At 53.8% G+C, this 12364-nt stretch overlaps 1 protein-coding gene across 1 annotated transcript in view; it reads left to right on the top strand.

Annotated features, from left to right (window-relative positions):
• Positions 1-2949: 2949 nt before the first annotated feature.
• The window catches only part of CAMTA1 (calmodulin binding transcription activator 1), a 224518-nt gene continuing 215103 nt past the window's right edge, over positions 2950-12364 (top strand). Inside the window, exon 1 of the mRNA XM_065696626.1 lies at positions 2950-3066. Coding sequence (XP_065552698.1) covers positions 3042-3066 — 25 coding nt within the window. The 5' untranslated portion in view covers positions 2950-3041. The remainder of the gene's footprint in view (positions 3067-12364) is intronic.

The following is a 12364-nucleotide window of genomic DNA, read 5'->3' as shown; positions in this document are numbered from 1 at the left end:
TTTCTGTCATTGTGAGGGATTCTTTAAGCATCTGTACTCACAGTTTTCAGAGTATTTTTGTGAAAACACTTGGCATTCCTTGCTTCTAAATCATGGAGTGACTGTGCAACCAATTCAAAGGAACGGGGTTCCAGCCTTGTCATTACAGCTATTAAAACTGCCTGAACTGTTTTGCTTTTTGACGCTTGCCATAGCAACAGTGGATGTGTAATTTGCTGAATATCCGTAACAGGGCATTTGAATATATTCCTTACAGTTTTACTCCTGCATATAAGTAAGTGTGCCAAATGGGCACGTTAACCCACTTAACCAAACCAGAGCCACAGCTCCTGGGGAATGACAATGAAGAGATTGTTTTTTAAAGAACTCTTTTATTTCACCTCTTAACAAAACCCCTCGAACCCCAGACATGGAAGAGCAGCACCTTTATCAATGTGCTGTTATCACTCCTCATGATTCACACTGCAGAGACTCTGGCACATCTTCTTCCTTGCTGCTTATCAGCTGGTGGCAGCTCTATGTGTGTGCCCCTGGAAAGGTAAGAGTGACCCAGTTCATTCTGAACCCCCCACGCATAGAATCTCTCTGCCTCAATAGTGATCAGACCTTTGATTTTTAAGCAGTGAGGAGCTGCGAAGCTTGAAAGATACCAGCAGCCCTTCAAATCAAATGGCTTCTTTCTTATCATTTTATTGTACAAGGAATTAAATTAAAATATTTGGGACTTTGCTGGCACGCTTGATGAAGAATCTATGTTCCAATAGCATCCATAATATTCCACAGATCCCATTGCCGGAATCACCTATATGCTACCATTAACATTACGTATGGTTTCAGATGTATAAGGTTCAGTTTGTTAGGGTAAAGAGGTTTATATTGAGGAAGAGAAGCGGTTCATTAGCTGCATGGAGCAGAGTTTATACACTACATCAGTAGCCCCTTAAGAACGCTGCTTTTGTCCTCATCCTGCACATTCTCATCATCTTTATGGATCAGAAGGATCTAGAAAGCCAGACAGTGCTCCTGAAGACACTTGACAAAGCAGGTCACGCAGTGCTGTAGAGCCAAGGGAGGTTGTGTTTGGTCTCGAAGTGGAGCTGCTGCTGCCCCATCCTCCTTCCCCAGGCTGTAGGGGCTGAGGGAACATTTAACAGCCCCACAAACTCATCAGCCGGAGCACGTGGACCTCATTGCTCTCATGAGCCATGGAAGCCAGTGAGAACTGCTCAGAGAGGACAGCGATGGACTGAGTACACATGCGACTGATCTGAGTTTAACGGTGTTTCTGGGTGATCTTATGGTCCAGCCCATGCAGAAAGCCTCTGGTTGACTCTTCCCAGAGCATGTAAGTGAATGATGCACGGAGGGCTGTGCTCGTCTCCCTGGAAAGGAGGGAGGGACGTTTGTGGCAGCAGTTGCTGTCTAATGCTTGCATCAGGAGATCAGCTTCCATCTCTTCACTGCAGAGGTTCCCATCTTCAACTGGTATTCCTTGTTTGCCATAATGCAAACTGTGAGGAGCGCCAGTGATGTGGTTATTTAATGTCTGCTCAGCATCTTGGAAGGATATCCAAGGAGAGACATTCCCTAGAACTCATCAAGAAGATGATGACTCCTTGCAACTGGAAGAGCTTCCATCATAGCTTGAACAGCTGAAGGAAACAATTGTCTAAATTGCACTAATGCCTGTGTGTGTTTATAGGACAGAGCATACGGGATTAGCTGTGTGACCGCCGGGAGCCAGTCGTTCTGGAGCCTCCTCCAATGTGCCTTTCACGCTCCATGAGATTAGCAGCCACTGAAAACAGGGAAAAGGAATTTTCCTTTCTTCTGCCTGAGAAGAGCCCCATCACCCTCCACCTCTTTCGTCTTGGCTCAGAAGTGGCTTAGTCCTTAGCAAACAGGTCTTCTTTAACAAGTTCTTCTCCCATGAGGATCGGAGGGAAAATATCCGTTTTGGTGTTTAGTCACACACATCAAAGGAGACAACCGCTTGGATCCTCATTTGCGTGGCGCAGGAATTAGATGTGGTCCAGTTACGCGAGCTCTGTGTGCGAAGGGACGTGCTGGGACCTTCAGGCTCCGGGGGAGCAGGACAGGAGCTATTCACTTGTGTCTTGGGCGACTCTTTAGAAGCCCCTCGCACCCCACCCCACCACCCGAGCGGGTCCGCTCCGCACAAAGGGACAGCCCGTCACCCGTGAGGCTTCCTCAGGCTTTACGCCTCGGCTCTCGTTGCGGTCACCAGCCCGTACCGAGCCTCGAGCGGCGCGTTCAGCCCCGCGTCAGGCCGTCCGCCACCGAGGGCTCCGGCTTCGGGGCAGCGCTGAAACACCGGGGAACCCTGCGGGGGCCACGCTCGTCCCGTCCCGGCTCCGCCGCGGGGCTGCCCCGCCGGTTGGGGGGCGGAGCCCGCGCGGGGATTGGCGGCCGGGCCTTGGGGCGCGCCAATCACCGCCTTTGTTTAGGGTCACAGGGCGCGGAGGGGGCGTGCGCCCGCGGGGGCAGCCCGCAGCCAATGGACAGGGCAGGGGGCGGAGGCGCCCGGCTCGCCCTCCCCATTGGCCCCGCGGACGGTCACTCCGGCGGGCGGCGCTCGCTCGTTGGCTGCCGGCGGTGGCGGCGCCGTGCGTCATTCAGCGCGTCTCGCTTCCTCTGTGGTGCGATTGGTGCCGGCGGCCGTCAGTCGCTCGGCGGAGCTTCCTGAGTGGGCGCCACGGCCGTCAGTACAGCGCTCCTCGCGGCCCTCCTCCTCGTCCCGGCGCCGCCGCTGAGTGGCTGCGGAGCGTGTCGCTGAAGCGCCGCGGCGCTCCGGTTGGCGGGACGCGGTGTCAATCGCGCCCATCCCCTCCGAGCACCCGCCTCCCGCCCGTCGCCATTGGCCGCCGCGGGTGTCAGTGCGGCGGCTCCCCCAATGGGCGGCGCGGGGTGTGCGCCGTGCGCGCGGGGTGGCCGGCCCGGCGGCGGCAGCGGGAGGAGGCGGCGCGCGCCTGGGTCCCGGTCGCGAGGAGGCGGAGGAGGATGTGGCGCGCGGAGGGGAAATGGCTGCCGAAAACAAGCCGGAAGGTGAGAGCGCGGCCGCGGCCGGGTCTCGCTCCGCGCCGCCAGGACGCGCCCGGCCTGCCCGCCGGGCCTCCCCTGCCCCTGCCCCTGCCCCCGCCGCGGGGCGGTGGCGGCGGAGGCCGGGCTGCGCCGCGCAAAGTTTAGCGGCGGCGGCGGCGCCCCGCGGGGCCGGGCCGGGGCTGCTGAGGAGGGGAAGAGAGGCGGGGGGGGGGGGGGGGGGGGGGGGGGAGGCGCGGGCGGGCCATGTGTGGCGGGCAGGCCGCGTGGCGCCGGGGCCGCGGCGGCCGGGCCGGGTGTCGGGCACGCCTCCCGCCGCCCGCCGGCACGTGCCCGCCCGCCGCCAACATGGAGGCTGCGGCGGCGCGGGGCGGCGCAGGGCGCGGCGCGGGGCTGGGGGCCGCCGCTCGCCGCGGACGGGGCTGGGCCCGCCGCCAGCGCCGCCGCCGCCCGGGGTCACGCCGCGCCGGGCCGGGCCGGGCCTGCTCGCGCCGCCCCCGCCGACCGCCCCCCCCCTCCCCGTTCCTTTTCTTCCCCTCCCCCCTCGGCGGCGGCGCACGTGCCTCGCGGGCGCGCGCCCGTCGCGAGCGGGGCGGCCTCGTCCGCGGCCCCGCACCGGGGCCTCCGCGCCGCCGGGCACGAGGCGGGCCGGGGGTGGGCGCTGCCGGGGCGGGCGGAGCGGCGCCACCCGGAGAGCGGCGGCCCGGAGGTGAGCGGCGGCGGCGGCCGGGGGGGGACCCGGCCGGGCGCGGCCATGGGTGCGGGGTAACGGGGACGGGGACGGGAGGGGTCCTGGGTGTCCAACTCCGGGCGAAAGTTACCGGCGTGGCGGGAGCCGGGGCGCGGCGCGTCCGCAAGGGGGAAGCGCTGCTCCGCCCGCGGGGCCCCCCCGGCGGCATCCCGGGACGGGCGCGGGCGGCTCCCGCTGCTGTTCGCGGAGCTCCGTGGGGGGTTGACCGGAGCGTGCCCGGGCCGGCAGTGGGATGCGCTCCGGGCCCGCCCGTGCGGCTGCCCCCGTTCATGGGCATCGCCCTGGTTGATGGGCATCGCCGTGAACGGGGGGTCCGGGGCTGCTCGGTCCACAAGCGGTGCCCGGTGTCGGGGCCTCCATCTTACGGAGCAGGAGGCGGAAGGAAGGTCACAGTTTGCATCCCGCAGCCCCTCTGGCTGCCTAACCGAGGTCGGTAACTTGGGAATGCCTCGTGAACGTACCCGGCACCGTTGGGCGCCCCGGGGAGCTGCGCTCATCGAACAGATTCCATAGCAAATGTAGTTCCTCTTTACCGGGAAGCCCCTTCCCAGGACACGGTGTGCTCATCCCATCTCCTCCACTGGGCGTTTGCTCCCAGTGCTTTGGGAACATGAGGATTTTGGTTCATCTCCTGTTCGAGCAGCAGCGGAGGCTCTGGCCGCAGGGTTGCACCTTGTCCAGCACGACTGAGGCTGAGCGCAACGGAAATGGACATTCTAAGTAGTGATAGTGACGATGAGCATTGTCAGCTTCATGTTTTATGAATCTCTTTGATGCTTCCAGATTCATTAGTTCCATCTTTCTTGTGGTCTGGAAAATGCCGGCTTCATTCTCTTCTCATTTGCGCTGAAGTAGATGATGAAGTGCACCGAGGTGGTGCGAGGCCGCTGCTTGGCAAAGGGAGGGAGGAGGGAATCGGTGTCTGTCTGGACTTCACAGCTCAAACCGTGGCGTTCCGGTTCTTTCATGGACAAAAGTGCTGCCATCGAAGGACACTTGGGCTTGATTCTCAATTTGGGCTCCCTGTGCCCGCATACGGTGACAGCTTTCCTAGGTAGAGCTGTACAGAGCCACACAGGTCAGTGCTCCGTGACTCCAAAGGTGATTTGTCCTTTATGCTCATTACTTGAGGCAATATTTGTCATGTTCTGTGTTGGTAATTGGCTTTGGTGGGCCCAGACTGGTTGTGATGGGCCTCTGGTTGCTCTTGGCTGGGCAGTGGTGGGAAATGCTGGTGTTCGGGCCGGCGGGGTTCCTGTAGTAAGCTCCCGGAGCATCTCCTGTGCTGACCTAGTTCTGTGGTCTGCTCTCAAGTAGGTGAGATAGAAGCCATTCATTCCTTGAACTTAAACTCCTCCTGTCAGAACCTGAATTAGGAATCATTCTAAAGCGTGATTCAGGACAGCAGTTTCAGCAGTGGCACGGGTACTGAGGAGAGAGCACAGACTGCTTTAGGTCTTGGTTACTTTTATATTTACAAGCTAAGTGTACCTGGCAGTGGCGGGTACATGGTGTGGAGCAGCATGGCTGTTCTTGGGGAGCATCTGCCCCATCCACCCGTGGGACTCTGATGGGAACAAGCTTCATGAAGCCTATTTGGTGTCGGGGGCTCCCTGTTGAGCCGTGGCCGAGGTGGTTGAGGGTCTCATCAGTGCCCTTGCTACAGGAAAGGCCTCTGCATCTCTGGAATGGGGTGAGTTTCGTCTTTGGTCCCATTGGGTGCCATGGCCAAGAGGCTCTGGCTGTCCTTGGCAGAGGGTTTGTGGTCTTGTAGCTTCTGTGTGCACCTAAAGTGAAACATGAGGGTGGCCCTTGGAGGTGCCGGCTCAGCAGCTGTAGCGCCCTGGACTCAGTGGGTTGGGGGTCTCCTTCCCATTGCAAACATAAAGTCTTTTAAAAGCTCAAACTGGAAACTGTGTGCAAAGAGAACCTTTGCGCTTCATGCTGCCCAGAGAAGCTGTGGCTGCCCCATCCCTGCAGTGTTCAAGGCCAGGTTGGACGGGGCTTGGAGCAAGCTGCTCCAGTGGAAGGTGTCCCTGTCCATGGCAGGGGTTGGAGCTGGAGGAGCTTTAAGGTCCCTTCCAGCCCAAACCAGGCTGGGATTCTACGGTTTTACTTCCGTGTGTTCTTGTGGACCGGCACCAGTGATGCCCTCATGTTCACACCACGCCAGGCTCAGTTACACGCAGTTGTAGAGTCTCTGCTGATTCAGGCCGGGTCTGCAGGAGGTGGAATGTCTCCACTAGAGCCGGGGGGTTTTGGAGGCTGCTCGGGGTTTGTTGTAGAGGCTGACCGAGGCACTGGTTCCAGCTTCAAATGTTAGTGAATGCTGAGAGCCTGTTTGGGCAATGTGCCTCTTGAAAACAAAGCAGTCCCCATTTGGTTGTTAAACAGCAAATATTTACTTCCCTCTGCGGAAGTGTTGCATAACGGTTTATTACTTGGACAAACCTGAGCTTGTTGGGAGCGTGACGGATGGGTTCTGCCGCGCTCGCCGCTGCTGTCCCACGCTGGGCTGTTGGGAGGAGGCTGCGCTGGAGCTCGCTCCGGCCACTGCTGGCCACAGCGTCTGCTCAGTTCCAGCACTAGTGTTGTCAGAGGTGGCAGTGAACCCCTACCAGTGAAGGGTCTGGTTCCTCTTGGGGGGCTGGACAGTGTCAGATAGTGGACTCCAGTCACTTCTTCCAAACAGGAAGGAATTGTGTGTATGAGTCAGGTTGTTTGAGTACTGGTGGTGTTGGAACCATTTTACACACGAGATTCCTGATGTAAGGCATGGGGCTTGTTTAAAACTCCACTTTTACATCCAGTTCCACATCTCATTAATGATGTCCCCGAAAGCCTTGGCTCAAAGGGTTTTCAGGTTCTTTCCTTGGGGTTTTAAAGCTACCTCTGTAGAAGGGCTCCTACAGCTGTTGTAACTCAGACTTCATTTCCTTGGTCAGGAAACAGCGAGATTATGTACAGGTTAAAACGAATGCTTTTACAATTTAATCTTTAAGGAGTTGGTGCTAATTTTATGTTTCTTATGTTTTTAAAGGGCTCTTCTCAAACAGGAAGTCTTTGAGACCCACTTGCAAAGGTGTATGTTGTCAGAGGAAGGGGAAGCAGCTCTCCTACCTCTCTGTCCAGGCAGCCTTCAGAAGGAGGCAGCTGGAATGTGACCTTCCTTTCCCAGTGCCCCTTCTGTCTGCTTCAGTAAACCAAATATATCTGCAGGGATATAAAGCCCACAACAAACCCAGGCCTTTCCAGAGTGTGAGATGAAGGGGGTATGGTAGATTGTGGAGTTCTGTGCTGGTTAATTAAATCCAATACTTCCAGCAGCTTCCTGCAGCTGCGGGGTTTCCTGCACCTTGCTGAGGTTTGGCTTTTTGGTTTTTATCCATCATTCGTGTCCTGTTTTCACCCTCCTGCACCTCATCAGCTCTGCTGTGTGTGTGATACCCCATGGGTTTGGGAAGGCGAGTGCTGGTGTCTGTCTTAGCCCCAGGTTTTGGGGTGCAGCACATGTCCTCTTCCTAGGGCAGTGCTGAAGGTGCAGCTTCATGCTGAGCTATGGCATTGGGTGAGCAAGAGCAAACTCCCATTGTCACCAGGAATGGAGAGCCCAGCATCCTGCATCCTTCCCCTGCTCCTGTGACCTTCCCCTGCTCCTGTGACATCTTGGGTTCAAAGGGTTTGGGGTCTTTCCTGCCAGGTCTCTGCTGCGTTTCCAAACGCAAACTGTCCACAGCATAAAAAAATGCCAAGAATAAAATCTTCTGTGGCTGGTGGCTGCCTGTGTGTAGGCTCAGAGTAAATTTCACCAGCCTCAACCAATACTTTGGGACTTCTCTAAACGTGTTGCAATGTTGAGAACATTTGCCGGATGGAAAGCAGTATAAGGAGTGGTTAATTTTTACTGGGCACAACTAGTAATACCCACCCCTCCTCAGCTTCATTGTGGTTGGAGAGGTCGATTTTTGCTGGCCCTCACTCACTCGCAACATTCATTTCTCCTTAGCTTCACTGTAGTTGAATTTGATGATGGAATTCCAGTGAAGACCAAAGGGTGAAGGAGTCAATGGCAGGTCTAAACCAAATGAATTGGTGGCGACAGTGAGTGTTTTGTACAAAAGAGCCTGTTTGTAACGTTTAAACACCATTTACCTCTCTTGTGAGGCAGTGGGGAAGGTAGCCAGCCCTAAGTCATTACTTCATCATAATGGGCTTATAAAACTTGTGTTTGTGATTTTATAGGCTTATTCTTTATTTCCAGTGTAGAACTGTGCACAAATCAGCAGCTGATCAACACCCATTCAGCCAATTCTCCAATTATACGTTATATTGATAAAGTGTCCTAGTTAAATGGTCCACAGATCCGGATTCACCTCCCGGATCACAGAAGATTTAAGAACCAACTGAAGAAGGAAGGGGGGGATTGTTTGGAGAGGGGGGGTCGAGCACAGACTCGCTGTGTGATTTGCTGTTGTGCGCTTTAAAGGTTTATGGCCCGTGCTGCATCCCTTGGGAGGATAAAGTGCAGGGAGCATGAAGAGACCCATAAAATCACGAAGGGTTTATGTGGTATAATTAATATGGAACTTTCCATGGACTTCATAATAGTTGTACTTTCTTAATTTCACTTGAGTGTCTGGTTTGCTAGTAAGTAATCTTGAAGATTGCCAATGGAGCTTCAATTTGGGGCTTAAATACTGAATTTCTGACAAGATACATGGCAGGCTACTGTATTTTAGCATGTAGTTTCTGTGTTGTACTTTTTAGAGCGGGCTGTGTGTGCCTTGGGAAGTGTGTTTGAAACACCCACCCCGTGTCAGTGCAGCTTTACAGGTCTCCCATGTGAGTGCAGCTCTGCTCACACAAGCACTTTGTGCTGATGCCGGATAGGTCACCCGTGGCAAAGCTAATGCAGGGAAGAAAGCTGAGGTGCAAACCTGGCCTTTGCGCACTAACATAAGTAAGCTTTGTGGTGTTGCAGGTACTTAACTACAGAGGAAGTTTTAGTTCTAAATAAATGTAAAGTATTGGGCCAGAGTGTGCTGGCTGCTCTAAGTTGGGTGTGGATGCTGAGCAGTGTTAGTCTCCTCTGGCTTCATCAGGAGATGCTGTGGTAGGTGAATGGGTACGTTGGGGTGACTAGAAATGACAGATTGGATTCAAGGCACGGGACAACTACTTTTTTGCTCTGCCTCCCTAAAGGTGGTTTAATTGGAAGGGTTGTGATGTTACTAGTGAGGAACATGGCTCCTCTGCAGGAAGGTGAACTCTTGGTAGCCAGCCCATGGTGGGGATGGCAGATCCGGTGCTTGGGGATGTGCTGATGGTGAATGCTTTACGAGGGGAGCTGAATGGCAGAGTGGAGGTACTGGGGTGACTGAAGTCTGCTGGTAGCCTTAGTGCAGCCAGGAGAGCAATCCTTCTCCTCCTCTGTGCATAGCTTCCACTTCACCTCCATAGACCTTCCTCCATCTGGGAGCAGATCAGGAATGGTTCTGACAGGTGGAGAAGCATGATTTATAGCAAATGTATATGCGTCACTTGGGACCAGGAGCTTTCTTGTTCTTATCCCCCATAGCTCTTTGGCCAACTTTGTCCTTTTCCAAGGTCAAACCTGTTTTAGAGGTCATTGAATTTAGGATTTACTTCCCATAATGTGATGACTTTGTGTCATTCTGACCACAAGGCTGGAGGATGCTGTAGTGAAAAGCCCATCAGATCCGAGGCAGTTGTTGTTTTCCACATTGGGGATTTTTTGGAATGAAGAAATGTCATTGCTGAACGCAGGAAAGGGAAGGAAATGTGAGATGTAGTCATGTTACAGGCTGAGGAAGATGACCTTCCATGGCTATAATAACACACAGGTCCAAGATGCCGACAAGGCTGGGAGGTTTGGAGTCAGCAAGTTCTGACAACTTGCACCAAAACATTTTTAAAGGATCCATATCCATAGGCGCTTTCTGGATTAATAATACTGATAATTGATGACAGTGGAAGAAAGTTAATAAAATGAGCTGAATAATTAGAGGTCTGCCAGCCTTGCACAATAATGGAATGAGTGATAGAGGACTTGACTGATACGGAGGTAAGGGAAGTAATACAATTAATGTCAATTAAAATGTGCCCATGGAAAATAAGCTGATGAGATGTAACTGGGGATGTAGTTTGGCTGATAAAAGCAATAATGTGTGCTGTAAAATACTTTGCTGCCTTAATGAATTGAATGTAGTGCAATGCAATATTTTGAATGAGAAATGAAAATGGAATAAAATTAACATGGGGAATATGAAGTAGGTACCAGCTAAATCAGGTGGTGGATCTACACATAGAGGTGGGAATGACTGCAGGCTGCTGTCATTGTGGGGCTTTGTCCAGCACCATTCTTTGCCTCAAGCAAGTTTGGGTCTTTGTGGAGAACCCCAAGTGTTGCAATGTAGGGGTTAGTGAAGCTCTGAGCGGCCAGGGTGGTAGGAAGTCTGGGGGCAGCAACACAAGAGGGATGTGGAGCTGTTGGAGAAAGTCCAGAGGAGGCCACAGACATGCTGCGAGGGCTGGAGCAGCTCTGCTCCGGAGCCAGGCTGAGAGAGCTGGGCTGGGGCAGCCTGGAGAAGAGAAGGCTCCTGAAGGGGAGACCTGAGAGCAGCTCCAGTGCCTGAAGGGGCTGCAGGAAACCTGGAGAGGGGCTTGGGACAAGGGCCTGTAGGGACAGGCCAAGGGGAATGGCTTGAACCTGCCCGAGGGGAGACTGAGCTGAGCTCTTAGGCAGAAGCTCTTCCCTGTGAGGGTGCTGAGGCGCTGGCACAGGGTGCCCAGAGAAGCTGTGGCTGCCCCATCCCTGGCAGTGCTCAAGGCCAGGTTGGACACAGGGGCTTGGAGCAAGCTGCTCCAGTGGAAGGGGTCCCTGCCCATGGCAGGGGTTGGAGCTGGAGGAGCTTTAAGGTCCCTTCAACCCAAACCAGGCTGAGATTGAGTACAAAGGTGATGGTCATGCATCCAGAACATTGACTGGTAAAAGAGATGTGGCTAAAACGCCCTGTCCGAGGTGGTCAATGTCAAGCTGGAAATGCTGGAGTGACAATTAATGGAGAGACCCTTCTTCCCAGTTTCTTGATCAGGTCAGTGAAGATCAGCACTGGCATAGGCAGAAGAATGGGGCTTGTTGATTGAGTCTAACACAGTCACACAGGAAAGTTCCCAATAACTCAGGGAGCGCCCAGGACTCATAAATTACAGAGCAGCTCACGTTTATCATACACATCGCTGCTTTTCTTGTAAACTCATCTGCTGTGCTTGCACGAGTAGTTGATTTAACAGCATGTATATTGTTGAACTTGACACATCCAAGAGTATAATCAGGCTTTAGAAATACGAGGCTGTCTTGCTGCTGCTGCACTGCTCCCTGCTTGCCTTGGTGGTGTGGGACGGGGCCTGGGGTTGCTGCAGGTCACACGTAGTGTCTGTGTCGTGGGTAGGTGCAGAGGAGGTTTGTCATGACACCAGCATCTGTTTAATGACATGAAATGATGAGATGTGTAAAAAGAAAAAGTTAATATCCTGTTGCTGTGCACTTCCAAGTGGGAGATAACTGTACCTGAGTTCTGTAGGGTAAAATGCCAGTGAGTAAGGGGACTTCTCATGTACCTTTTCTTGGCGTATCTCATGCGAGGTGTGAGGACAGTGACAGGAAGCAGAGATGGTTTGGGAAGGAGAATGAGCAGATCCCTGGTGTCTTACCCTGCTGCTCCAGTTCCCTGTTCTGCAGGGACCAGTTTGGTCTGTAAACATGCACTGTGTGTGGATGCTCTGACTCCTCAGGTGGTGGTGGAGTGGTGATGGAAAGACACAATCAGGTTGATGCTTCTGGGGCTATTATTGGACTGCAGGGCTTTTTGGGTCCCCTTTTTGGATTTTAAGAGGAACTGATGCACTTTCTGCATCTTTAGCAACAAAACAAGGAATAGTTTTGTGTTCTTCCGTATTTCTGCTTTTGACCCCTGGGGTATGTGGAGGTTGGGAGGTTTCCATTCCTCTACCTCATTTTCACATTGAGGAGCTCCATTCACTTGGAGTGGTCCATGGAAAGAAAAGTAACCAGCTTGTAATGTGGTACAGTGCATTTTAGTGATAAATGAACTAACAGACCTTGAGTTGCATTTCTGCTGCAGCTTGACAAAATTATAGCAGGTGCTGGGGCTCTGTGCTTATTTACTTGCAAATCCTGTCGAGTGTGAAGTTCATTTATGCCTTCCCTGGCGAGTCATGCTGCTGTGGGCGCTGCTTCCCTGACATTGTGTCCCTATTGCCTGAAGAGTTTGTCACAGAGGGAAAGAATAAGCTAAAATAGGCAGAGGTAAGCACACGCACAGGCTCCTCGTGTACTGATGTGAGAGGGCTCAGCTCCAACTTGACAACCACAAGGAATTAAACTGTACTTCTGTTTCTGAAATAAAGGTGTTGTTTCAACAGAAAGCTGTATTCCTGTGTGCAGTGACCAGTTCCCTGCTCTCTGACAAGGGAACCGGTGGCTTTATAGGGCTTGCTGTATGCAGGTCT

This window comes from Lathamus discolor, chromosome 16 (assembly GCF_037157495.1).
Source record: "Lathamus discolor isolate bLatDis1 chromosome 16, bLatDis1.hap1, whole genome shotgun sequence".
In the NCBI taxonomy this organism is placed as follows: domain Eukaryota; kingdom Metazoa; phylum Chordata; class Aves; order Psittaciformes; family Psittacidae; genus Lathamus; species Lathamus discolor.
This window is presented reverse-complemented; position numbering and strand designations above follow the sequence as displayed.